The 27,020-nt window shown below is 38.8% G+C and overlaps 2 protein-coding genes across 6 annotated transcripts in view; both read right to left on the bottom strand.

Moving 5' to 3' along the window:
• Positions 1-1,927: 1,927 nt before the first annotated feature.
• On the bottom strand, positions 1,928-22,166 carry RBP1 (retinol binding protein 1). Its single transcript, XM_009477509.2, has 4 exons — positions 20,493-22,166; positions 19,694-19,872; positions 5,123-5,224; positions 1,928-2,166 (listed from the first exon to the last, which is right to left on the bottom strand). The coding sequence occupies exons 1-4, from the start codon at positions 20,563-20,565 to the stop codon at positions 2,113-2,115; spliced, it is 408 nt and encodes a 135-aa protein (XP_009475784.1). The 5' UTR covers positions 20,566-22,166; the 3' UTR covers positions 1,928-2,112.
• Positions 22,167-22,300: 134 nt separating this feature from the next.
• NMNAT3 (nicotinamide nucleotide adenylyltransferase 3) overlaps positions 22,301-27,020 on the bottom strand; it is a 31,868-nt gene continuing 27,148 nt past the window's right edge. For all 5 annotated transcript variants that reach the window (XM_087740508.1, XM_087740504.1, XM_087740505.1 and 2 more), the window contains one exon: positions 22,301-23,505. In XM_087740508.1, the coding sequence (XP_087596634.1) occupies positions 23,096-23,505 (410 nt within the window). In that variant the 3' untranslated portion in view covers positions 22,301-23,095. The remainder of the gene's footprint in view (positions 23,506-27,020) is intronic.

Below are 27,020 nucleotides of genomic sequence, written 5' to 3'. Positions count from 1 at the left end.
AAATACAGGTGGTCTGAAAAAATTAAGATGTTATAAATGAGAAGTTGGAGTTCATTCCTTATTTTCCATTGTTCTCTTGCTTTCCTTGGGGCTGAAGAGTGGAGAGATATCTGGAGGGGGTGCATGGTTATGAAATCAATAATTTAGAAACTTGAAGGCAAGAAGTTTCTGTGTCCAATAATCTTTCAAGATAAACAAATGACTGATGCACTGAAATTTGGCAACTGGGATATTCCCAACCTTGTGTAAAATGATAAATAACACTTTAAGTAGACAGCTATTTGCAATTTCACTTAAGCAGAGCAGTATTTTTAACCCGAGATACACAGGTTTCTGAGCCTTTTCACTCCCCCATAACCTTTCTATCTTATTTAACTGTAACCAGTTTTGACCTGTTCTACTCCAAGTACAAGAAAACAATCACCATTAACTGCTGGTCTGTATGTCGGTCAGGAGGGGTATCCGTTTAGCTATGGAAACATAGATGGCTAACACACTCTTCCATGAGAGAAAAAACAGCTTCTGCATGTATCTGGTTGACTAGGCTCAAGTATAACTCCCAGAGTCTTCCTTAGGCATGAGTATTATGTATTGCCAAGAAAAAAATTACAAGGGAACTTAAACAATTGCATTACATATGTCTGTAATTCTAAGGAGTATGAGCCACAGCTGTTGCAACAGTAACACAAGAATTTAAATGGAAGGGAGTATTTTTCACGTGTTTATCACATGGGGATGCTTAAGGCTTCATGGATAATATTTTCTGTGTACTTTCTGATGTAAAGTAAAAACCAAAACTTTACAAAATTGAATTAGATGTCCATTGCAGCACATCTGGTGCTACACTCACAATGTATATAGTATGGTTGAAATACCAGAGTTCAGAAAGTTTATCATCCCTGCCGTACTAACTTTGTAGTTTACAATGACTGTTTCTGAATCTCCATTTCTTCATGTTACATCAGGCTGCTAGCTTTTCTAAACAGGTTTAATAATAGTGCATATTTTAAAACTGTCTCTGGTCAGTAGAGAATGGTGGCATTTGTTCCCATTTACATCTCTAAAATTTCTCTCAGCCTTAGCGCTGGGTTCCCAAAGAAGGCAAAAGCAATGCTATGTACAGGAGTTGCAGCAGAGTAGGGAAAGGTATATTCCCACTTTAGAACACCTCAGACTCTGCCATAGCAACTTCCCCACTGATTAAGTCCCTGAAAATGGCTAGTAACAGTTGTTATAAGAGACAGTTGTAATACTGTGTCATGTCCTAAAGGTCTGATCCAACCAGGCACCCTGTATCCTTGTGCCTTTTTGAACTTGATGTGAAGTGGTGGTGCTAATTGTACATACAGTGTGTTTATAGACTGAAAATACAACAATTTGGTTTGCAAATTGCTATTTCTATAACTAGTGATTAAATCAGCATTGGAAACTGCTGATTTAAGAAAAGATTTTAAGAAAAAAAAAAAGAATGGGCAGATACTGGCTAAAGTGTTTAGAAAAGAATTGTCCCTTGGCCATGCTTCTATAAGTACTGTTTTTCCAGACTATTGATCCATACCTTTACTTATTTTGAGAAATCAGATTTTTATTTTTGGTGGAATACTTTCAGTGAAGTACTGCTCCATTAGAGCTGATGGTAAAATTCTCACTGGCTTCAGTGAAATCAGGATTTAAGTGTAAGCCATATACTACAGCTCTCATTTGCTTCCCTACAACTACAATTCAGCATTTGAAAACAAGACTACCTGAAGGCCCCCTGCTAAGGCTATGGAAGGGTGATTTCCATCGTAAGTAAAAAATTAGCTTGCAAGGTCTTAAACTCCAGTATCTTGTTTTATACCAAACAGTCCTATTTTGGCGTAGTCAAGAATTGTGGTACACACACATTTATAGTGTTTAGTATCTTTATTTGGCATTTCTAAAAATAGTTTTATTTGCAGTTAATACTTTAAAATGATTTGTTAAAAATATTTTATTCTAACTGTATAGTTCTAATGTGATCTTCATTTCTGTGTTTGCTCTCATCACTGATGATGTTCATAACTAGCACTTGGAGATTTGGTGGTAACTCTGTAAATTCTACCGTTCTTCACTTCGGTAGCAGCAGTAGGCTCACTGTACCTTCTTAAAGACCTGCTTACACTTGACTCCACACACTCTTATTTCCTAGGAAGAGAAAATAATTAAAAAATAAAACTTTTACATAGGAAACATGCATTATACATTCATGTGTATGTCCAGCTTAATTTGAATCCACAATTTTCTATCAAATTACATTGGGTAGCTTGTCCATATTTTAGCCTATTTTTAATCCCAAAAGAAACCAGCTGGTTTGGGTTTGTTTTCTGGTGAAAGGTGGAGTAAGATAAGTTATTTTGGGATCTCAGATCTTAAAGGGCCAAATATGTTCCTGGTGCATTATTCTCTATTTGCAGCGTGTGCAACTGCTTAGGTCTTTGAAATGGGCATTCTCTATTTTGGACACATGAAGAAGTTATTTGGGGATGGATTTGAATAACCAGTTCTGAATCTGTATGTTGATGACTAGTATTTCAAACCTACAAACCCATAAATCAGCTGAAAGCCCACTCTAGCAACACAATGATCATGGCTAGAAAAGGATAGGTAGTTGTGTACAGAAGATCTAGGTCTATAAATCACAGCACAGCAGTGAGTTTTGACTACACTGGATGCCTGTTTCAAGAGAAGACTTTTACTAAAGCTGTCAGAGTATTTTGAGGAAACAGGAGGCAGAGTTTGCTGGGAAGTTATGCACATTTTCTTATAGGGGACTTTGATAAAAGGACTTATTAAAAAAACCTTACACTGAGTCAATAACCTTATTGGCATATGTTGCTAGTCCCTAGTAAGAGAAAGTGCTTCATGATGAATTGATGAAACAAGCAGACTGATACAGTGATTTTAGTTAGGACCTGTTTTGTTCACTTCTATATAGGTAACTGGGAAGAAGGAGTATGCAATAAGGGCTAAGAGATCTGCTGACAATGACAAAAACCTACAGAGCAGAAGCAATCAATACAATAGAAAAGGGCAATAAAACTCAAAAGGAAATGGAGAATGGTCAAATAAGACAATCACATAAAATAGAATCTAAGGAGGAAAAAGAACTACGAAGTATAGACCATAGAATGAAATGGAGAAAATAGGAGGCGATAAAGTACTGAAGGATATGGTACTCTCTACAGAACCGTGGAAAGAATTAAATTAACACTTAGCTCATTGTGTAAAGTTCAATAGGATCATAAAGCTATCGAAGTATCAGTTTTTTAGAGGTAACTGCCCATTGTATCAAAGGACTCTCAACAGTACAGGACCTAGTAATCTTAGCTGGTCAAAAATAAGATACTAAATGGGACTCTTTTACTGTATGTTTAATGGAGAGAGTTACATTATCAAGGATTCAGAGAAATAAAGAGGACATCTTTTGAAGTTCATGAAATATCAAAAGTGATAAAATTGAGATATTAGGGACTGACCTCTAAAATACTTGGTTACTTCCTTTACATGAAGTAATTTTGTACTAATCGTTGTGTACATGAGAGACAGATTGTGATAAATTGTGCAAGTGCCAATGAGTGCATGGATGCCTGGGTGAGCTGGCAGGTGTGACACAGAATTCTTCGCAGCCTTCTGAAAAAGCAGCCTCTGATCAGTCAGGTTACCTCGGGGTACCTACAGTGGCACTAGACACACAGGTTTGAGCAACTCAATCTGAACTTACGACTTCTAAAATCAAACTCTTGATGGGGCCAAGTATAGAAAGTGGTCTGGCCTGGAGGTCCATGGCTAGGTTGTATGGCTAGAGCACGAATCAGAGTAAGGATAGCACAAATCGGGGCTAAAGAAATTGGTGTGGGGGACAGGAAATGGGAAGAGATAATGATTGCAGAGCTGGCAAGGGACAGAAACCAGGATGCCAATACAGAGAAATCCAAGAGCAACTAGTACTATTGCTTCATATATGTGCAGATGAGTCCACACATGCGTATGATTGAGTGCAGCAAGGTATTACGTTGAACTTCTAGGCCAGACATTGTACGGCTAATTGCAACCTGTTTGCCAGCAGAGAATCCTAAAGGGCTGATGCTTAGTGTCATGGCACCAACTGTTGTGAAGCTGGGAGATAGCGTGGAAATACTGTAGTGTGTTTGTGTATAGATAGAGGTAATATGTATACATAGGAAATTCTGGACTCTCCTTTTCATTGCTTCCCCCCTACTTTCAATGAGCGCATGACCTCAGCTATAAAGTGATCACTTACACAGTAACTTTCTCCCTGCCTGCTTTATATCAAGTATGTAGTCCAGATGGTAAAATCTGTCATATACATTCCTTTCCCAAACTGGTTTCTGGGACTTCCAGTACTTCCTGAAAATTGTGTTTAGTAATAAGGGGTTTGGGGTACTTTTGCAAAGATTTCATAACTCTGTTACTGATTTGAATATTTAGACAACATCCATTTAGACTGCTGAATGCTAATAGTACTGAACAGTGAACAGAAATGGAGGTTGGATTTTATTATCTCAGCGGGATGCCTGCCTTTTACCCACATTGATGAGAGAGTGAGGATGCTATAAAGAGCTATGTGAGAAAAGAATAGGCATCTTCTTTCAGGTCCTGTTAACTTAGAAAGATAAAAATGATGATCTGAAAGAACATGACATTTCAAATACTTAATTGCTGTTTTAGTTCTCTAGGCTATAATGCAGTCTGGCCTGTAATTATTTTAAAAGAACAATGGTGTATTTTCCCCTTATGGCTTATTGTTGGATGCATAATTTCACTAGCTCCCATACTGCGTATTTCACAGGCTGTGTGAAGGACATTCTGTTAAATGCCTTCCTCAGTGTAAACAATTCAAACTGGTATGTCTGGACAGGCAGTTAACACAGAAAGAGTGCTGCTTTGAAATCAGGCAGTCTTTGTAAGGGACATAAAAGCATAATGGCTCCGAATGAAATTGTTGCTTTAGAAACAAGTCAAATGCCGCACCGATACATAATTATGTCAAAGTAAGCCAAGATAACATAGCACACAGCCTGCTGCATTACATCTAACCATTTTAATTGAGTGGCATTTAAAACCTGTTACATGATCTTACCAGGTGCATTTCATCTCCTTCAATCCACTGGGTCCAACCACGACCTTCTTTTTCTCCATTCTGTACACAAAGAAGTTTATCTCCATCCCAAGATACGGTGGTCTAACAAAATAGACGTGTTCAGTGTTACTGTAGTATTCTCTCATATCATGTTTAGTTTCCTTAAAGCAAAACTTCTCTCTAATATAATAAATGATTAATGTATCTCATAAGAAGAATAATTGTAGAGTGTTGTAACACTTAGGATAATTACAGAAGAAATGAGTTTAAATAGAAAGTTGCCGCCCAACTGCCTGTCAAAACCTGGAAGGATGAGATAAAACTGTTTAAATGCAAGAAAAAATATCATAAAAATCACGGTGTAAGAGCACACTCCTCTCTCCGTGCTGACAAATACAGCAGCAGAAGGGATGTGCAGCCGAATCCTGTATTTGCAAAAGGAGCTGAAAACTTTAGATTGTTTTTTCCACCATAAGGAGGATTCTTGAGCTACTCTACCTGAAAAAAGTACCCACCTACTGGCAGCTATGGATGAACAAGGCCTTTAAATCCTGAGCTGTTTTTTCCCCATGTCTTAATCTGCCTTCTGTCATCCAGCAGAGTGGTTTGGAAGTATCAGCAAACTGGTAACTTTGTGACCATCCTGCTTTGTGGGTAAGTGTGGCTGGAGAACTACTTGAGCCAGGACTGGCAGAGTAAGACTGAGAGTAAGGTGTTGCAGGATTCAACATAGCGCTTTTGTGAATATTGGTGCTGTCTTGAGTGGTTCAGTAGAACTTGATTCATAAAACTACTTAAATGTATGAAGGTGCATCCTACAGCTTGTTACTCTGGTTAGTCTTTACTGACAATTTGCCTTTCATGTCTCCCTAAGATAAAGAGAAGCAATACTCTGTAAAGCATTTGAAGAGGGAAGGGGTAGAACAGTGACAAATTGTACTCTATGAGGACAGTTTAACATCAATATTAGCACATGGCTTTTAAACCAGCTTGTTTGAAGTGAATCTGAGGACTAAATATGGAATTACTGTCTACCTTGTAAAAGTCTTCAGCCACGGCCTGTATGAGTAGTCAAATATGGAGAGAAGATGAATTCTGATCCGTCATTAAAGGAAAACTTACTGCATCCATCCTGTGTAGTTTCTAAGAAAAGAAGCCAGCCTACATTTGTCATTCTGGGAACGAACACCACCAGTTCAACATTCAAGAACTATGCAGCCCAATTTATTTCATTTGTGTATGTCACAAACAATTAATTCTTAAATGATAACCATGATAGCCACTATGTTTAAATGAGTACAGCCAGCAGTCTCCACGCTTGGGAAGCTTTAGACTAAACAAGCATGGAGAATGAATCACTAGAAAGAGTGCCAGCATAGATAATCATAGGCAAGGCATTATTATTGATCCCATATAGTCTGTTTGCACCATATGGGGTCTCTGAAAGACAAACTCATGTATCCTTGCTAAAAATCTCTCAGATTTGGAAAATGCATTCATGAATTCTTCTGTTCACTCTTGTAAAATGACGTATTTAAACCAAGTAGTAGCTAACATTTTTAAAAAGCTGTATCATTTTAATGTATAAAATGCCAATGCAGGATGGAACAACACATTTGGGTAAAGCTGTAGTCAATGTGGTCATCATAGTTTAAATCCTCTTCCATATCCGTTCTGAATCTGTAGATGTCCAGTTGGAGATAGAAGATGACAATAACACTAGTCAAAGTGAAAAATGTTTAATTTATAAGTTAACATATCTAAGAATTTCTGATGATTCTAAAAAATGAATATATCAGAAAATGAACATTATTTCTACTGGTGACTTGTAGATGTGAGGGATACTGTGGAATGAAGCATTTGTATATGCAGCTTTGCTTAGTAACCACACTCATTTTTATCCATTGAGTATTAGCTCAACATAGTTTAATCATTAGACTAGCTTAATAGTTAAATTTTGTGGGTTTATATGTGAATTCAAAGGCAATATACCACTATAAAGTAAGATCCCACTTTATTAGTACTACTAATGTTCAAAGTCAGTTGTGGAAGTTATTTGTCTTGATAATATTCACTAGCTTAGTACACTTGGGGGCAATTGAGAAACGTTTGTAGCAGTGCAAGGGAAATGTTAACTTTTTCAGCCTCCAAGGGTGATTGAAATTGTTTCATCTCGGAAAACAACACACTTTTTTCTCTGGCTTTCTTGTTTTTCAGTCAAGATTAGATATTGCTTTTGGCAATTTGGTGATAACCACAAAGAGTATAATACCACAGACCGTTAACCAAGCTGTTTTATCAGCCAGTATTCTTGGTTATCATCCTCTGCCTTCCCTTTAAGAAATATAAATACTGAAGCGATATGAGTAAACCATACAGTTTCTGATTTTTGTATGTGGCTATTTTGCTATGAAGGTTATAAAGGACAGAATATATTGCAGGAGAACATAATGTCCTCTTCTTTGTTAGCAGGAACAACCACTTTATGACAGTAAGATTAATCAGCAGCATTTTTATCTTTTCTTTCTTTAGGTCAAACTGTAATGTCTCATATAATAAAAGACACAACTAATACAGAAGATGATAGAAACTTCTCGTTTAACTCAGACTGCAATAAGTTCTTCCATTTCAAATATCTCTATTGAGACACACATTGAGTATTAGTTGAGGTTGGAGTTGCTATGGCTGTTACATATGAACTGGCTGCTGTCCACCCTTTACCAACAGCTAAGATACAGCAAGGCCTGCCTTAGAACATTTCCAAATATTTGAGTCAAAACATAATAATAATATTCAACAAATGCCACTGTAGAGCAAACGTTGGTAAATGTGATCTCTTTTGTTGTATATAAGAGCAAAGATCTATTTTTAGATTGGATCAGGATATCACCATTGTATAATTAGGAGTCAAGCACTTGAATAGACTAGTAAGGCAGTTCTGTATGAACCTTTAGTTGCTGGTGTTTTCCTCCCCTGGCACACACTTAATATCAAGATAAAGAAATGCTTTATCTTTTATGTAAAGCAACTTAGAAAAGTAGGCTTTTATAGTTAACCTTGTTTGCTGACGTTTTGATAATAGCATTACCTAAGGTTTGCCTGATTACAGAGACTGAGCAACTGTCTCCTATCTGGAATGACTGAAAATCTTTCCCAGGGCTTGGTGAGCACAGCATCCCCGGGCAGACAGTTCTTATTCTTCATCTTCCTCCACAAACAAGAGGAGGAGAGTAGACGAACTTTGAGGACACTGGAAAGCTGCACTTTCCTGATGGTAACAGAACCAACTAGATGAAAATGTAGTATTTCTCTAAAACGGAAGGCTCCTGCCTTTCTGAGCATCTTGTACTACTTGTAGGATAAATGGAAGACTTCATTTATTCCTTTCAACTAGGTAGTACATAATCTAGTTCATCATAAGCGAGCTTACGTTTTGCTTACTTACTACCTGATCATACTTAAACCTAAGATGAATACTTCTTAGGTCTAATGCATATAATCCTGTAGGAAACTTCAACAGAAACTAATGATTAATGCAATTAGTCAATAGTGTCATTAAAAATACTGAAGGAGCACAAGAGAAGTTAATGGAGTGAGATAAATAAGAGTGAGTCTTGCCTCAGTTCAACTTTTCTCAAAAATTCTAACCACCAATATTGCACATCTTTTGGATTATATACTTTGTTCTTGAGGTGTAATAATAGAGAATGGAGCTCCTCTGGGAGGTGAAGAAGCCTTTGAAGCCTGAGAACACAAAAAATGTTCAAGTTTTCTTTAGTTTTATGATATGATTTCTGTAATCTTACACTTCTTTTGTGTACTTAGGTATTTTCCTTTTATTACTTGGCCATTCACAAACTTTTGTTAGTGATTTTATCTCTTTGTGTTATGAAGATTTAAATACATGCGCATAGCAACACCATCTTCCTGAAAATTAAAGCTAGAACAAATGATAACTGAAGTATTCTCGTTACTGTTTTCAGTTATGAGACAAGGTAGATTTATTAAATGAAATATTTAGTAAAAACAAATCTATTGACTGTGTATTTGCATTTTCTCTAGTAGCAGTAATAGTAGTGAAGTCTTGCAGAATTACAATAGATACTACTTCCAGCGGCACATCATAGTGACCCACAGCCAAAGATACTGACTTTTATAATTTACTGAAATATTCATCAAACTATTTTATCAAAGAACTTTGCATTTCCCAGTGAGGTCTAAGTGCAAAAACATTCAATGCTGGTTCTGCACAATGTTTCTCATTCCCGTGTTGGCTATTCCTACTGTGCTTGCTTGTGCCATGTGCTCTGCAGTTGAAGATACATAATGTATTTTACAGGTGAATGAAAGAAAATAACATTTTTTTTAAGAGTAGTCCATGAACATTTTTTGTTAATGCTACATAGATTTTTGACACATTGCATTTACAAATACGAATTACAGCTACCACCTTCCATCAAAAATATGTTATTGATTTCCCATCTGCAGGAGAAACACAACGGTACCAGTTCTGTTTTTCTTCCCTTCAGAGTGTTGTCTCTCTACTATGGTGCAGCAAATGACTGCAATGCTCTAAAACTGCATGACACACTTCATGCTCCATCTCAGCCCAGTAATTCTCTGCTTATGAGAATGACCAGTCATTTTACAACTGCTATTATGATTTAAGAAGGATTAAACAATGGAAAGTAATTGTTTAGGTCAGATGACACAGGAAAATCCAATTTGAGCCGTGTCCTGCATTATGTTTACGAATAACACCGAAGAAAATATCCTAGAATTTTTGGACAAACATGGCAATATATCCAACAAGATATTTAATAGCTTCTCAAGATAAAGCATTTTCATCTGTACTAAGTATCAAAGTGATATAAAAACCTCTGGTAAGCAGTCTGCGCAGGAAATTTTCATCAAATGAAGTGCTGATGGAATAAACTGATGTTGGTATCACAGACAAAATCTAATGGAACTGTGAAGGGGCATTCTATAATGTCACAGTCACTACGTGGGACCTTCTGTGTAGGAAGCATGTTGCACACTGCTAGCACGAGGGCTACAACCATGTTCACGGTTTGTCATCTCTCCATCCTGTAACTCCTTTTATCTCATCAAATCTGCATCTGGCAGGTTGGCGACAGACAGATAACTTACTGAGAAAACAGCAACATACCCAACAGAAAAATTAGTGGTAGACAGACAGATAACTTACTGAGAAAACAGCAACATACCCAACAGAAAAATTAGTGGTAGGATTCCTGGACTTTATCTCCAGATACTGTTGCTGGACAAAGGCTATACATATTTAGCCATCCTGTAGCTAGGTCAAATGATAAAGTCTATACCAACCTTTTCTTTCCTTACTAACTTCAGTTCAACCCTGTAGAAGCACTTATAAATCTAACCTCCCGTTTCATCATTCCTGTTTTTAGCCATGCAGCAACAGAACTCCCAAAGTTAACTCATAGGAAATGGCTGGTAGTACAATACAACACATTTCTCAGCTGCTTGTGGGGCTGGCAGATGTGATGTCTCATAATAGGTATCTAAACCTACAGGACTCTGAAATGCGTTCATGTCATTACAAACTTGCTCAGATTGTTATTGAAAGACAAGCTGGGTATAATGTGGGCATTCTATACCTGACTGATAAGCTTACTGAAGTTCACTGTAGTCAAAAGATGAGATACTTCTAGAAGCAGTATTTGGCTGCTGTGATTGTCAGCATCTCTGTTGCTAGCAAAGGGGCTTAGGATTGGATTGACAAATTTTAGATCGAAGGGTAAGCTGCTGTCAGATAGAATCAGATCTTAAATGGTCAAATTCCTTATTTTGAATCCTTGCTCATAAGAGCAATGAAGGAAAGCAATGACTAAAGACATGTCCAGGGAGTAGGAAAGTAAATGTGCCAAAGCTCCAGGGTATGCAGGTGACAATATGTGGGAGGAGGAGTAGAATCAGTATTTTGGACAGTGTATAACGTTTTATTTCTTAGGAATGGTGGATTTTTTTTCCTACAGAAATAAAATTGTATACAAATAATACAAAAATAGGAAGACTTCTGTATATCCTATGCCAGAAAAGAAAGTACAAAACAGCACATCCAATTCACTTTGTGCAAGGATCAGAATTGATTCTAAGACACTTACGGTTTAAATTAATGTGTGTAATTGATTTATCCTCTGTGTAATTTTAGCAAGACGCAATTGTACAGAACACTAATGGTTTGTCATTCGAAACTGGATTTGCTAAGTCTGGTTCTCAGATTTTCAGCTGATTCTTTCTGATTGCACTTTCTGCATTCATAACTCTCTGAGCTTTTTAGGATTTGCAAAAACCTGAAATGCTAAGCCCATCCAAATCCACCTCCCCTACAAAGCTTCAGTATGTTAGCAGTGGTTTTCTGAATAGCTAGCTCAAAGCTTCTAATCAGTCTTGGGTTATAGACATGAATCCAGCAGTGCAAAATTTGAAGTTAATGACATCTTAAATTATATGGCAAAGGATTCTAGAGATCTCATTTGATATCACTAGGCAAATGTGCTGAGCATATCACTTACAGGTAATATGCAGTAATGCCAAAAGAGCATGCAGTATGAAACAAGGCAGAAAAAACGAAACAGCTCCTCTTTACTGAGGCACAGAGACTGAATGAACCAGAGTTTTAGAGAGCCTGAGACAGATTCAAGAGTGGACCTCTGTTCTCTGGAGCTTCAAAGGGGTTGACTGGAGGACTGTTCTTCCTCACTTGTGGACAGCAGTTTGTAAAAGGTCAAGTATCAACAGAAAACTATGTAAGACTACGTCCTTTAAATTATGCCCCCCAAAAGTCAGAGGTTATTCCAGTGAGGAGCTAGGGAATTTACAGTACTGCAGAGAGAGAGGGCACTAGATTTGAGAGAAGACTATATATATATATATATATATATATATACACAGAGCCAATGACATAAAAACACCTCCTAGCAACAGCCATTCTAGAACAATGCTTGTTCCAACAAAGTATATGAGAAAATACTTACACGACAAAAAGAAAAGGACAGCATTTAAAGAGGTAAAGAAACAAAGCAGTTGAATCAGAAGGATCAAGTAAAGACATTGCTGATCTTGCATCTTACTAGACAGACACAATTTATTCTGAGTCTTCTCACCCTGTGGGGGATCCCTACTGAAATTCCAAGTATTGGAATGTTGTTTGTTGGTTGTTGTTTTTCTGGCAGCAAAGTCTTCATTCCAATGCCTACTCTAAACTAGATTAACAGCTGTGAATTCCATTTGTGGAACAGAGGAACCCTGCTTAAATAGTTAAATAAGCTTCACGAGCCCTGTGATTTTATAACAGGGCTTTATTCTGACCTTGCAGCAGTATAAATCAAATTATGTCCAGAACAACTAAACTTCATTGCATTTTTCCTGAATACAAACCAGAGAGGAATCAGTTTCACATCAGGCATGTTTGTTATTTAAAACGTGATCAGCTTCAAACAACTTTTACCTCCTTTCACTAGGAAAAGGCACATGTAACTAGCACTGGTTTGTGTGACAGAAGGATTGGTCAGGTGCCTATGAACAATTCTTAGGTGGCTGTCCTAAATGTTAAATGACTATATGTTTTCAGGAAGATACTTCATATGGTAAGATGTATGATAGATCTGATGAGTGAATTCTACAACTTCCAAATCCCCCTCACCCTACCCCACCCCAGCAAGTCTTAACTATGACTAAAAGTTATATTAGTTCCCATAATGGAACCCTAAACCCCAATCTGATAACTTATCCATGGTTATATTCTGCTTGTATTCTGTTTTGGTTAACTAAATGATTAATATGTACAATTTCCCACCTTCAGTTTCAAATTCTTGCTGTTTTATCTGTTTAGCAATCCCCAGTCATTGTCGTTTCCTTTCCTTCTTCAATGTAAGAAGAAAATTACTATGCCAAAGAGCACAAGGCTCTGAATTACTGAAGCATCCTTCACTTGCTTAGCCAAATATTCAATTCTAATGCAACTAACACTGTTCTTGGTTATCCAAGAAATTCTGCTGTTTTATATTTAGAACATAGAATCTTCCTTGATTTTTTAAACAGATCACTTGCTCTTAGTCTTTGTCAAAAGATAGATTCATTCTGGATAGTGCGAGCTAAAGCAATTCAGCCTCATTCAAATGCTTGAGCAGCAGACAAAAATTATAATGCGAAAACCTTCTCTGAGTTTAGCAGCAAAATAATTAGAAAAGTACAAATTTTAGGGAAGTAATTTTTGCATCTGAGCTACCCCATTTTCAATATGCTTTGATTCATTGGGTGCAGACTTGGAACACGAAACTTCAGCCTTTGTTTCAGCCTTTAAGTTTTTACAGTTAACTTTTTAATAAACTGTTGAGTGATGTACTAAGCAAATACACTGTGAAGGTACATAAGGCTAACTTCTCTGCTTAGAGTCAGATCCTGCCCTGTTCTTATGTTTACTGGTACATATTTCACATTGCAGTTGTTTCCTCAGCTTCACTGTTTGTTACTGATGGTGAAAAAGGGAGGCAAAACTATTTGGTGATGAATGAGACATAGTTTTGGAGATGGTTTTCAATTAATTGTTGTTTCAATAAGGTCTTGCCTCTTTGTGCACAGTTAATTTTTTCCGCAGCAAAGTTTATGTGCATGAAACAAGGTCTTATACTTAGTGCAGTATCTGAGATGCTCACTAAATTAATCAAAACTAGAGATTATAGAATTTGTCTTTAAAATCGAGGAAATTTCATTATGAGACTGGAGCTTCACTGAGAATGAAGATAGCAGGATCAAATACTCAGTTCAGGAAATACCAAAGCCATAGTTATCCATTTAACTTTAAGTTTCTGTCTTTGTATACTATACATCTGATATATGCTACCAATTAAAACCATGAACAAACTCTTCAAAGTAGTAGAAACTTTATCACATGGTCCAATCCAAATTTCACACCATATGAGAAATAATGTAATACAATAGTGATGTTCTAAACTTCTTTCTACACCATCTAATGTGCACCTTGTAACATTTGTAAAGAATAAAAGATGCTCCTGAATACATAAACTTTCATTTTACCTTTGTAGTTCAAACTACCAAGTTTTTAACAACCCTAAATATTAAGTATGATTAAACTTGCAGAAACACATCTTTCATGACATTGCCAAACACATAGAGAAACTCTTATTGAACTTTTATCTAGGAGATAAAATCTCTGGGGAAAAGCTCCAGGAGAAGCACAAGAGCATGATGGAGCTAAGTGAATGCAGATGTCTTGTCTGCATTTAAGAGACCAGGTTGTGCTGCAGCTTGCTCCATACACGGTTTCAGTAATGCTCAGAATGCATTGAGTATCAGCTGTCTTCTTGGAAGTACCTTGCAGGCCGTCCCCATGTGCCGCAAGTCGAGCAGGCGGGGGAGGCGGCCAGCCTGGCTGGACAGAGAGCTTTGGCTAGAACTCAGGAAAAAAAGGAGAGCCTACCGCCTTTGGAAGAAGGGGCAGGTGACTCAGGGGGACTACAAGGATCTTGTGAGGATATGCAGGGAGAAGATCAGAAAGGCGAAGGCACAGCTGGAACTTAAACTGGCCACCGCCGTTAAAGATAACAAAAAAGTTTTTATAAATATGTTAGTGACAAAAAGAGGGCCAGGAAGAATCTCCTTCCTTTGTTGGATGCAGAAGGTAACCTTGCCACGAAGGATGAGGAGAAGGCAGAGGTACTTAATCCCTTCTTTGCCTCAGTCTTTAATAGTCAAGCTAGTCATCCTCGGGTTTTTCAGGCCCCTGAGCTGGGAGATGGAGATAAGATGCAGAGTGAAGTCCCAGTTGTTGAAGACATGGCAGTCACTGACCTGCTCCTCCACCTGGATGCGCACAAGTCCATGGGCCCAGATGGGATCCACCCAAGGATAATGAGGGAGCTGGCAGAGGAGCTTGCCAAGCCACTCTCCATCATTTATCAGCAATCCTGGTCAACCGGGGAGGTCCCAGATGACTGGAAGCTAGCAAACGTGACACCCCTCTACAAGAAGGGTTGGAAGGAGGATCCCGGGAACTACAGGCCTGTCAGCCTGACCTCGGTGCCGGGGAAGGTCATGGAGCAGGTCATCTTGAGTGCCATTATGCAGCAAGTGCGGGACAACCGAGGGATCAGGCCCAGCCAGCATGGGTTTATGAAAGGGAGATCCTGTTTCACTAACCTGGTCTCCTTCTATGACAAGGTGACGCACTTAGTGGATGAGGGGAAGGCTGTGGATGTTGTCTACTTGGACTTTAGTAAGGCCTTTGACACTGTGTCCCACAGCATTCTCCTGGAGAAGCTGGCTGCACACGGCTTGGATGGGTGCACTCTATGCTGGGTTAAAAACTGGCTGGATGGCTGAGCCCAGAGAGTGGTGGTGAATAGAGTCAAATCCAGTTGGCGGCTGGTCACGAGTGGTGTTCCCCAGGGCTCAGTGTTGGGGCTGGTCCTGTTCAATATCTTCATTGATGATCTGGATGAGGGGATCGAGTGCACCCTCAGTAAGTTTGCAGGTGACACCAAGTTGGGTGGAAGTGTTGATCTGCTGGAGGGCAGGAAGGCCCTACAGAGGGACCTGGACAGGCTGGATCGTTGGGCTGGGGCCAACTGCATGAGATTCAACAAGGCTCAGTGCCGGGTCCCGCACTTGGGTCACAACAACCCCATGCAACACTACAGGCTGGGGGAGGAGTGGCTGGAGAGCTGCCTGGTGGAAAAGGACCTGTGGGTGTTGGTTGACAGCCGGCTGAACATGAGCCAGCAGTGTGCCCAGGTGGCCAAGAGGGCCAGTGGCATCCTGGCCTGTATCAAGAATAGTGTGGCCAGCAGGACCAGGGAGGTGATAGTGCCCCTGTACTCAGCATTGGTGAGGCCACACCTTGAGTACTGTGTTCAGTTTTGGGCCCCTCACTACAAGGACATTGAGGTGCTGGAGCATGTCCAGAGGAGGGCAACGAAGCTGGTGAAGGGTCTAGAGAACAAGTCTTAGGAGGAGTGGCTGAGGGAGCTGGGATTGTTTAGTTTGGAGAAGAGGAGGCTGAGGGGAGACCTTATTGCTCTCTACACCTACCTGAAAGGAGGTTGTAGCGAGGTGGGGGTCGGTCTCTTCTCCCTAGTAACGAGTGATAGAACAAGAGGAAACGGCCTCAAGCTGCGCCAGGGGAGGTTTAGGTTGGATATTAGGAAAAATTTCTTCACCGAAAGGGTGGTCAAGCATTGGAACAGGCTGCCCAGGGAAGTGGTTGAGTCTCCATCCCTGGAGGTATTTAAAGAACGGATAGATAAGATGCTTGAAGACATGGTATAGATGGACTTGGCAGTGCTAGGTTAACGGCTGGACTCGATGATCTTAAAGGTCTTTTCCAACCTTGACGATTCTATGATTCTATGATTAGTGATCTCTCCTGTGTCCACACATCTCTGTGGTCAACTACCCTAATCTTTGGTTTTACAGAACAGAGAAATTGCATCTTTAACTAAACTAGTAGGGCTTCTGAGTTTCTCAAGATTCCAAAGCAGCAGATTTTCACTTCCCAACAGAAACAAAATCTTAAAGGAACCGATGTCACCAACTGTTGTTACCTATATCCCTTAAGAAAACAGAATCACCTAAAAACATGTTGCATACAAGAAAGCAACAGTTAAAGGCCAAAAAAAGGACAAACTGAAACTGCTAAGGTTTATCCAGCTCAATTAACTCACTGTTCCAGAAAGTTCAGACAGGCTTCCAGGAGCGACCAACTATAAAAATGAAAAAATCCTAACTGAAAAGAAGGAGGGGGCCTATACTATCACAGGAGTATCAATTCCTACTGTCAAACCTTCAACTTACTTCTGAAATAAGTATCAGCAAAACTTTTTAGCCTTTACTCATCACAGACAGTATCGATTTGGAATTATTGTAGTTATACTCTACCCTGACTGACTCAAAAGACGTGTTTTACAACTGAAAGGTGAACACAATTTCAGTGAATTATACACAAGATCTAACCTGTTCACAATGCTAATATTATTTTTACTGATGTGTTCTCTAGTTAGATGATATATTCTTCAGTAAAAGAAAAAAATATCTCTGCCTATGGGATGAATTACTTCTAAGGTTATTTTTGCTAGTCTCCTGATGATTGCTCTGCTATATAGATTAATGTTTAATGTGTAATTTGCCTTATCTATGTTACTTTGTACTTCTCATACACTGAGCTACTTGGATAAAACTTGCCCAGTGGTCTGCTCAGTCCACAATATAAATAACAGTAATTGATTCACAATCTCTCCCATTACACAGGTTAACTATTAATGATTAAGCCATTTATGGCATGCAGTTTCACAAGCTATAGATGAGCAAAGGCAACACCAAGAATGCGATTCAACCTTTGCTTTTATGGTGGTTTTCTTCGTAACGCTACTCAGGGAGTGGTCCAGTATCTCTTATACCACCTCCATGACCCTTCTCTCACAAGACTCTTTCTGGACCATTGGAGTTATTTGGTTGTTTAACAACTGCAAGTTTTGCCTGACATGAGACATGATGGTTATCAATCAGATTTGGGCTGAAGTGGCTTCAGAAAAGACAGCTTCTTACACTGTTTTGCCTTTGAGAAAACTGAGGTCTCATGTATAAAAGAAAGCTTGAAAATTGAACTATGAAGTATGATACATTGCTACAAGGCAAACAGAGAAGCAATGATCAGTGACCTTAACTGCAGTTGGTATCTGTTGTTGGAGGCCATAAAGGGATACGGAGGATTTCTGAAAGTTTTTATAGAGTTATGTGCCTAAGTCATTCTTAACAAAACAAACAGTCAGGGTAAGTGACTACCCCTTGGGTTTTTTTGGAAAAGGCAAGATGCTGGTACCTTCTGCTTCCAAGGCTGAGTAAGCATTTTGCTCTAAACAGCCAAGAGATAAAATGTTTAAGCAACCCTTGGAAGTAGGGTGAACTAGGTTCCACTCCAAATCAAATAGCTGTTGCAGTGACTAGAATAATCTTTCTCTAATTCTTTCTGGTTCAACGTTTTCAATTCTTCTCCATCACTCAATTTAGCAAAATAGGGTAGAGAATTTTGGCCTGTTACAAATAATGAAATATTTAGGGTATTTGTCAGGAAATTAAGAGTTGTGTGCTAAATCTATTCAGCATTTCAAAAGCAGGACTAGGCAAGGGCCACATTTCCATGTCTTCTGAATCTGATTTTTCAGCACAGTGGTTGTCTCACACATTTTGTAAGGACTCATTGCAGGTCTCAGAGCACAGCCTCAGAGCACAATTACTTCTTTCCGCCATGTAGAGGATGTTTTAGTTCTCCTTTATATGGAGTTGAATGGTATTTAAGTACAGAGACAGTTCTGTACACACACAAACCTGTACTTCACTGACTCAAACACTGAGGACTTCACACATTTTTAGCATTTGAGCAGATGTTTTGAAAATTGCTATCTTTGACAATATGTTAGCCACCTAAGTCTAAGTCTTTCTTTGGGCTCAGAACTGTTCAGTGGATGTGGAGCTCATTATCCTGATTAAGAGCCTTCCAGCAGTCAAAAATGCATTATGACATCGGGGCACTTTCCTATACGCAAATAGACATTGCTTCTCCTTTTGGTGAATTTTGTATTCTGCATTCTGTCATGCTTCTACCCTCTGTAACAAGGAGTACAGAAGGATTAGTTGAGGCACTCGCTAGCTAGCCATTCTTTTTTTCTGATCTTCATGATCTTTCCCTTTCCTGCCATCACCAGAGCAAAAGCAAACTTGCACATCCTAGTGTTAGAGAATAGTATTGGCTTTAAATGGCACTATCTTTCTAAGAATGGAAACCTATTAGTTCTCTTTTATGTGATTTCTCCTCTATAGTCCCTCCTGAGACAATTTCCTTTTGCTTATCAACGTCTTCACTGTAGGATATTGCAGGTGTCATGCTTTCAAACTAACAGGAAAGGACTTGGTATTCTCAAGTTTTTCCCCTGTTAATTGGTATTTATCAGTCGTAAGTCAGAAAATACTGTCTCTCTGGCAAGCAAAAAGAGCTCATAAGGCAGAGTCCTCAGTGTTTGCTTATTGATTGCAATAAGATTTGTTCCAGTAGGCTAATTAACGCGTCTGCACTAATAAATACACCCAGGAAGGAAGGAGCACGGGAACAACAAGAAAAGCTGCGATTTCTAAGCACTTGCCCATTCTTACACATGGGCATTAGTGCCTGACCCTGCAATCACTGGATTTCGTTTACTGTAAAACATTATTTAGTGAAGATTCTGAAAGTCTGAACCTAAATGTCTTTTTGACTAACAAATATCCCAGTATAATTGAGTAACGGTTCATTGAAGTTACTATTCATTCATTGATAAAATTGTTTTGTGCTCCTGATTAAAATTAGTATTCCTTTAATGTAAAGGCACGCTAAAAACTGTGTGCATCTCGGCAAACTGAGAAGTACAGATAACTTTAGGAATAGCCACAGAAAATGGTTAACAGATGTGGTCTGCGAAAGGCCTCAGATTATTAGTATTCTTTTTTTTTGTCCGTTGTTACAGTTCTAATTCTTACCATGCATTTGCGATCATCCACCCCAGCTAAATCCTCCTCAAACTCCTTTCCTACATCAAATTCCATGATGTAGTTTCTAAAAGTGCTTAGCGTTTTAATGATCATATGATCCCCATTCTGAAGGATTTCTTTGTCAGGTTTTAGCAAGTTTGCTATTTTTCTTACAGCAACATTTACATCTGAAAAAGAAAAAGAATTATTTTAATCCAGAGAAGTCTACCACAAAAAGAAGATTGTAGCTCTTGGGAGAACTAAAATGAACAAAGATAAATAAATGCCCCGATCTTTCAGGCCAGCTGTCTCATCAGGAAAAAGTCCATAACCTAATTCTTTTAACTTAAATAAGGTAATGTTTTGATTTTCTGATTATGTGGAATCCTAAAAAATACCATTTGTATTTGACAGTTAAAAAAGGCTTCAATATATTTCTATAGAAATACTAGCACTTTACAGCAAATGCAAACACACAAAATTCCATTACGTACATTATTGTCTCTTTATTATACATTAAAAATTTACTCTTTTTTAAATTATGGTTGTTTTTTTAAGTTTGGAATCTGCCACTTACCTCTTCAAGCTATGTAGTTTAATCTCTGTTAATGTAAGCTTCAAGATGGTAAAAAGTAGAGGCTGCTTAAGACAAAACAATTTTGCATAAGGCAATTCTTAAAAGTGCATTTCTGAAAAAAATATTTCTCACAAAAATGATTTATGACTGTACAAGAAAAAAACAGATTCATGTAAAGACTCAGGTTGCATTTACTGATTATTTATTAAAGAAACATGAAGGGAACCTTACCCAGGGCTTTCAGATACTCCTCAAAATTGTCATTGCTGACCATTTTCCAGTAACCATTGAAATCTGCAGGCATCCCTACTTTAGTTAATTGTCAAAATCAAAGTCTCAGAACGGTGTGTTGATTCTGCACCACACAGCTCACTGCCTTTCTTTGTGGTGAGTTTGGTTTCTTTTATCTCTTTTTTAGACCATGTAGCCATGCAAGTCCTTCTAATCCGATTATTGCTGAAGTGTTGCCTTTAAATCCTTCCACAAGACTGAACCCCTGAGATTTCTAATGACAGCAGGATGACTCGATTTAAACAGAATGAAACATTCACCTTCCATATAACTTCTGTAAGGGTACTGATTATCTGGAGATCCATTTTAACCATATTACTCTTCATTTTCCACGCCAGTCAGAAAAAAACCTTTTAAATAGCTTTAGTTTAGGATATTAGCCAAAGCTATGCAAGTGCTTATCTTTTGTGTTTTTTGAGGCAAATCCTTGTTCCAGCTACTTTATGCCTTCTTTTCAGAAAACGATCATACAGACTCTTTCAGTGAAAGCAATTTGTGTCTGGCATTACTTTAACTTGTTCCACAAGCTCCTTAATTCTAGAGAACTACCAGTGGAAGCTATTTGTCCAACTGAGGGCTCAAAAAGGGCCAGTTAGGTGCACACTTGTATTAAGAAGCAGTGGTTAATTCTGTACATATTGATAAATGCAACATCACTACTGAATGCATGCTTTCAGTTAATTTAAGCAACACTGAAACACAAAAGTAGCAGTTTATGGAGATTCTATATTCTTCGAAGGTGTCTTCTGTCAAAAATGAGATAGACTGAGCCAGCAGAATAGGCAAACAACATACAAAAGAATGGATTTTTCTGGCTTACATTAGGTCTCAAACACTGAGACAGCCTCTTAGCTATTTTAATTTATTTTCCACTGTGTATTTTCAAATGGTAGAGCTGAAGTTCCTCTTGGATATGTTATCTACTCCAGGGCCTTGGCACTTATTTACTCTTATAGAAGACTCTGGATCACAGAAGCAAAGAAACCCACTGTCCTGGTTTCATCTGGGATAGAGTTAATTTTTTTTTTCCTAGTAGCTGGTATAGTGCTGTGGTTTGGATTTAGGATGAGAATAATGTTGATAACACACTGATGTTTTAGTTGTTGCTAAGTAGTGCTTACACTAGTTGAGGACTTTTTCAGCTTCCCATGCTCTGCCGGTGAGAATCTGGGAGGGAGCACAGCCAGGACAGCTGACCCAGACTGGCCAAAGGTATAGGCCATACCGTATGGCGTCATGCTCAGTATAGAAACTGGGGGGAGCTGGCCGGGGGCGACCGCTGCTCGGGAACTGGTTGGGCATTGGTCTGCAGGTGGTGAGAAATTGCATTGTGCATCACTTGTTTTGTATATTGTTTCATTTTTATTATTATTATTATTATTCCTTCCTTTTCTGTCCTATTAAACTGTCTTTATCTCAACCCATGAATTTTACTTTTTTTTTTTCCCCCTTTTTTTTTTTCTGATTCTCTCTCCCATCGCACTGGGGAGGAGTGAGTGAATGGCTGTGTGGTGTTTAGCTGCCTGCTGGGTTAAACCACAACACTCACCTTAAATCTGGGGATGAGGACTGTCTGCCATTTGTGAATCTGGACGATTAAAAGTGACATGAATGGTGGACACTTTTTTAAGTGCTTGCATGAAAGAAAGATTTATTTCCATCTCTTGTCCAAACTGCCAGAACACAAAAAATTATTCAGGGTCCCAAAAAGGCAAAGTTTAGCAATAATATATATTTTAAAAAATATATATACAAAGAAAGCTTTGGTTCTTTTTATTTTACTGCTTCAGAACAGTAAGGCATCTTCATGCTAAAACTGTCCGTAGGATTACAGAATTACAATTCAGGAAAGTAAGGGAGGGAACTGGGGTTGTTTAGTCTGGAGAAGAGGAGGCTGAGGGGAGACCTTATCGCTCTCTAGAACTACCTGAAAGGAGGCTGTAGTGAGGTGGGGGTCGGTCTCTTCTCCCTAGTAACAAGCGATAGGACGAGAGGTAACAGCCTCAAGCTGTGGCAGGGGAAGTTTAGGTTGGATATTAGGAAAAACTTCTTCACTGAAAGGGCAGTCAGGCATTGGAACAGGCTGCTCAGGGAAGAGGTTGAGTCTCCATCCCTGGAGGTATTTAAAAGACGGGTAGACATGGTGCTCGAGGGCATGGTTTAGTGGTGGACTTGGCAGTGATGGGTTAACGTTTGGACTCGATGATCTTCAGGGTCTTTTCCAACCTTAACGATTCTATGATTCTATGATTCTATGAAAGTACTATGTTTGACCCTTAAGTATCACTGGAGATTAATATTTATTGTTAAGATCTTATTTCTTTTACTTTCACAAGAAAGCTGTTCTTTATATATTTTAAGCTATGCAGCTGAGCATCCCAATTTGCTTAAGCACTACCACACACAAAAAACAGAATTTAAAACACCACATGAATTCAAGAAATTTTGGACTGATGTACTTTCCCCTCATCGACAACAAACAACTTTCTCTAGAACTTTACATGAAAAAACGCCAGGCCTGTCCACTTTACACGCTACAGACATCAGTCATTTAGTGGGTTTACTGTTGTGTTATGCAACTTAAGAGGCTGAAGCAAGTCACCTTCATTCTTCCGCTCACTCTCTTCGGTGTAGATATTATGGTGGGCAATGTAGGATATAACAGAATCTGGTACGAGATATTTTACACTTAATCCCCTGCACAAGGCATAGCGTATCTGTGTTGCACTGATTTCATTCTGAATCCATTCTTTCACCAGAAAGATATTGTGCTGAAATTTAGTTAAAAGGTCTGATTCATTGATATACTGAGCAGGATCAGAGCCAGCACGGCTAATACAGACCAAACCAAACTTTTCCACTATTTCTTTGATGTGTTCTTCCTTCCAGAGATTGGGTGTCTTAAATGTCTGTAGAAAATCAGCCCCACAGAGCAGCTTTAATTCTGGTAGAACTGGAAAGACAAAAGGAAATGAAAGATATCTATACTTGTTTGGTTTTCTAGGAAGTTTATACTTAAAATTGGTTTTAACTCATCACTTTTTTTTCCTTTTCTTTTTAAATCATTTACCTTTATTCTAGTTTTCTTCCAAAAGATTGCAAGAAAAATTCAGCTTGGATTTTATGTGGCTGGTCACAATTACTTTATCGCATACTTCATTATCACTCACAGCATATCATATATTATCTGTACAATGTTAAAGAATTATTCCTCCACTCAAGCAAGCCAAAAAGGGAAAGAAGCAAATAAAGAGAATTATTTTAGCACAAAGACCAGACTTGGTTGAACCTGGCTACTACACCCCAGCCTGCCCTGCTCGCTGTGCTCAGGTACTGTGGGACTAACCCCAGCCAGCAAGGCCTTTGCCTGACACTGTGTTACCACATACGGCTCCCCATCCCTTAGGGAGCGGCTGCCCTACTGCGCTCTGGCACACAGACACAATGTTTGCATACTGTCACATTAGCCAGAGAACAATCTAGAATTTCGCCTGGGTTTGTGCACCTATATCATCTAAAACATGACGGACTGTATCTAATCTAACTACCCTTACTGGTACAATAAGCTAGTTAGTTGACCTACTAAGTTTTATTTTATTTTTAGAGAAATTTGAACCGGCAGAATATTATACAGATAATATTTTGTGTCACGTAGCCATGGCATTTTCGTTCTAGAGAACAAAGAGATCTAAAGCCAAATTTGCTGTACCTTGAATAATGACCAAGAATGATACTTCACTAGTACATTTTTTTTTGTTTTCTCTCCATTTCTTATTTGCTGCCCACTGCGTAAGCCCCAGTACAGAACTATCTCTTTCGTCAAAGTCTATGCTACAGCACTCATCATTATACCGTCTGAGTATTCTACAAACATTGACTAGGTATTTTCACAGCCTTGCATTCATGTGAAATGAAGGGGAAGGATGGAGGTATCAGCTGCATTTTACGTTTATTTGTGGTTGTAGATGGTTAGCACATCTGCAAGTCTTATACAAACACCTTAAATAAGCGATTCGAAAAATAAGAAACATACCAGTGATGATGCATGAAAAGCATACCTTAAGTGCCTTAAGATACACTCAGTTTTGCAGAGGTTTAGCATATACCATTGAGTTAACTACAGCAAGCATTTCTTCTCTTCTTACACCCCTCACTACATACCTTCTGACTCCTACAACAAAGGCAGCAGGGGTACTGCACTGCACTGCACTTTCCTGTAGTCTGAATGCAGCATTACTACAGAAGGAGGACTGTAAGAGACAAGGCTATCTTGAAATATTCATGCCCGACAGAATCACCGTAGACTGTCCACATACTCAAAAATATAATTCTGGGTTTTTTAGAGTTTATAATGAGTGTATTTGGTAGGAATGTGAAATTTTTGTAACAGCACCCTCCTCCACAAAACACCCAGTAAATTTTATTTTGATACCCACACCTGCAAGGTTGGAACCTTCAGATTCAATGCTCTCATCTCTGACACTTGAGCTAGTGCAGAAGTACCTGCAAAAGTTGTCTGTGATCCCTGTGTGGACCAGGGCTACAAGAGTATGAAACTCTGAAAGAATGACCTGGATACTTCTGACAGATGATGAACAATGAGACACCAAGACCCTTAGGATTCACACAACCCTGGAAGCTCTGTCATGATAAAGCTGATCTTTTCTGCTTCATCCCTTCCGAGCTGTCCTCTGCCCGTCTATTTCCTCCTGCCAGTTCCAATCTTCTTGTCTTTCCATTCACAGACTCTACTCTTCTTTTCCAGTTCCCTGTCCTCAGTTCCATGTTTAGACTGTTTACAGTCCCCTGCTTTCCAGAACCTTACCTGCGTTTTATGTCACAGCTTGCTTTTTACTTAACAGCAACCTCCACAATTAAACAGTACTCTGTCCCAAGCTGTATTAAAGCTAATATCACACCAGAGCTTTTATAGTGTTAATGGGTTTTCTCTGAATGTACATGCATTGCAGTTCTAGGTTACTAGAAGCTAAATTAACAGATTGCAGGCTTTACAAAAAGGCAGTCAATTTTACAAATATGTCTCTGCATATCCCCACATCTTCGGCACCAATGAGAAAAATGTGTCTTTGGCCTTTCAAAGGCACTTTTCTAAATGATGATCTGCAGCTTCCACTATAGATAATGGTATAAAACCCAAACGCTCCATTTTTTGCTAAGTACAACAGCCTTTATTTCAGGCCATGGTATGTCTGGATCAGGGAGATTTTTGCTTGGTTTTGATTAGTGCAGCTCAGTCAATGATGGTGGAGAGAAATGAACTGCAGTTCTTTGAAGTGTTGATGAGGGAAAAAGGAGAGGGTAAGCTAAAGGAGAAATAACTATTAACACAAAGGAAGTAGCTGGATTTAAGGTCTGATTAAGGGAGACTGCTGTTGGAGTATGCCAGGGAAAAGCATTCAAGAGGTGACAACAAAGTTGTTCATGTAAGGCAACTGAAACACTAGAAGTGCAGGGGATTCAATGAAAAATGAAATGACAATCAACCATCTCTTGCAAGCAGGAGAAGAAATATTGCATGTAAAGCTATCTTTGGTGAATCAAGGAGGGATGGCAAATCCCTGGACACTGAAAAACAGAGAAAAAGAACTCCATAATCTTCTTGTTTTCATCTTTGTCCTGAATGATTAGCACCAATAAGCTATTCGAACTTTATTAAAACTGCAATCATTTTTCTACACCTGTCCTCAGTGAACCTTTTTATTTGCAATATATATAAAAGTGACCTGATAATTTCATGTGGAACAAAATCATGAGGTTCAGCACCATGCAAAGAAGTCTTACAGTTTAGCAGGCATACCTTTAATAGAAAAATAGTATATTATGGAATTTTGCCACTGCTAAATTCAGCCATCAAACTGATCTTTGTGAAAGCTTCCATTAGGTGACTGAGCCTTTCCACAGACTTCACAGAAAACCCCAATTCAACAGATTTCACTGTTAGGAGGTTTGTTTTTTTTGTTTTTGGGGGGGGGGGGGGGCGGGAGAGGGCGGAGGAATTGGGTAACAGTTGCCTGCCATTAGAAAGTTTGTACTAACTAACATTTATGAGAAATGGGAGGAACTGTACTCTGCTCTGGTGTTCTCAGTAACTCTTGATCATTCCCTGTGCCCCACACCATATCATGCGAGTGACCAAAGGAAGTGGGGGAAAAAAACATTCTGTTCCTTCTTGGTGGGCCACATGTTTAATATACCCAAATCCATATCACTGCCCAGTCAGTCAAAGCACTGAAGGCAGAAAAAGTAAGTAACAACACGATACTAGCCCTTCTCTGTTCAAACTAATGGATTGTTCTTTGCGGATAGCTGCCAGATAGAATTAAAAAAATTTCTTGCCTGTCCTCCTTCTCACCTAGTTTTTGCTATGCCTTTTGTTTTTGACTGTAGAGGAATCCTGTGATGATGACTGATGAATTCTAAACTGAGAATCTTTATTGGGAAAGAAAG

This window comes from Nipponia nippon, unplaced genomic scaffold (assembly GCF_047370975.1).
Source record: "Nipponia nippon isolate SJK-2023a ecotype South Korea unplaced genomic scaffold, ASM4737097v1 scaffold_7, whole genome shotgun sequence".
Lineage (NCBI taxonomy): Eukaryota > Metazoa > Chordata > Aves > Pelecaniformes > Threskiornithidae > Nipponia > Nipponia nippon.
The sequence above is the reverse complement of the archived record's forward strand: the minus strand, read 5'-3'. Positions and strand labels throughout refer to the sequence as shown.

Bases quoted from the DNA above. Each gene is read 5' to 3' on its own strand.
- RBP1 (XM_009477509.2), bottom strand. From the start codon at position 20,565: ATGCCTGCAGATTTCAATGGTTACTGGAAAATGGTCAGCAATGACAAT. The intron at 5,225-19,693 runs GTAAGAATTAGA...CTATTTTGTTAG, and splicing joins TGGATGATCGCAAATGCATG to ACCACCGTATCTTGGGATGG. The intron at 2,167-5,122 runs GTAAGATCATGT...TTCTCTTCCTAG, and splicing joins AAGGAGATGAAATGCACCTG to GAAATAAGAGTGTGTGGAGT.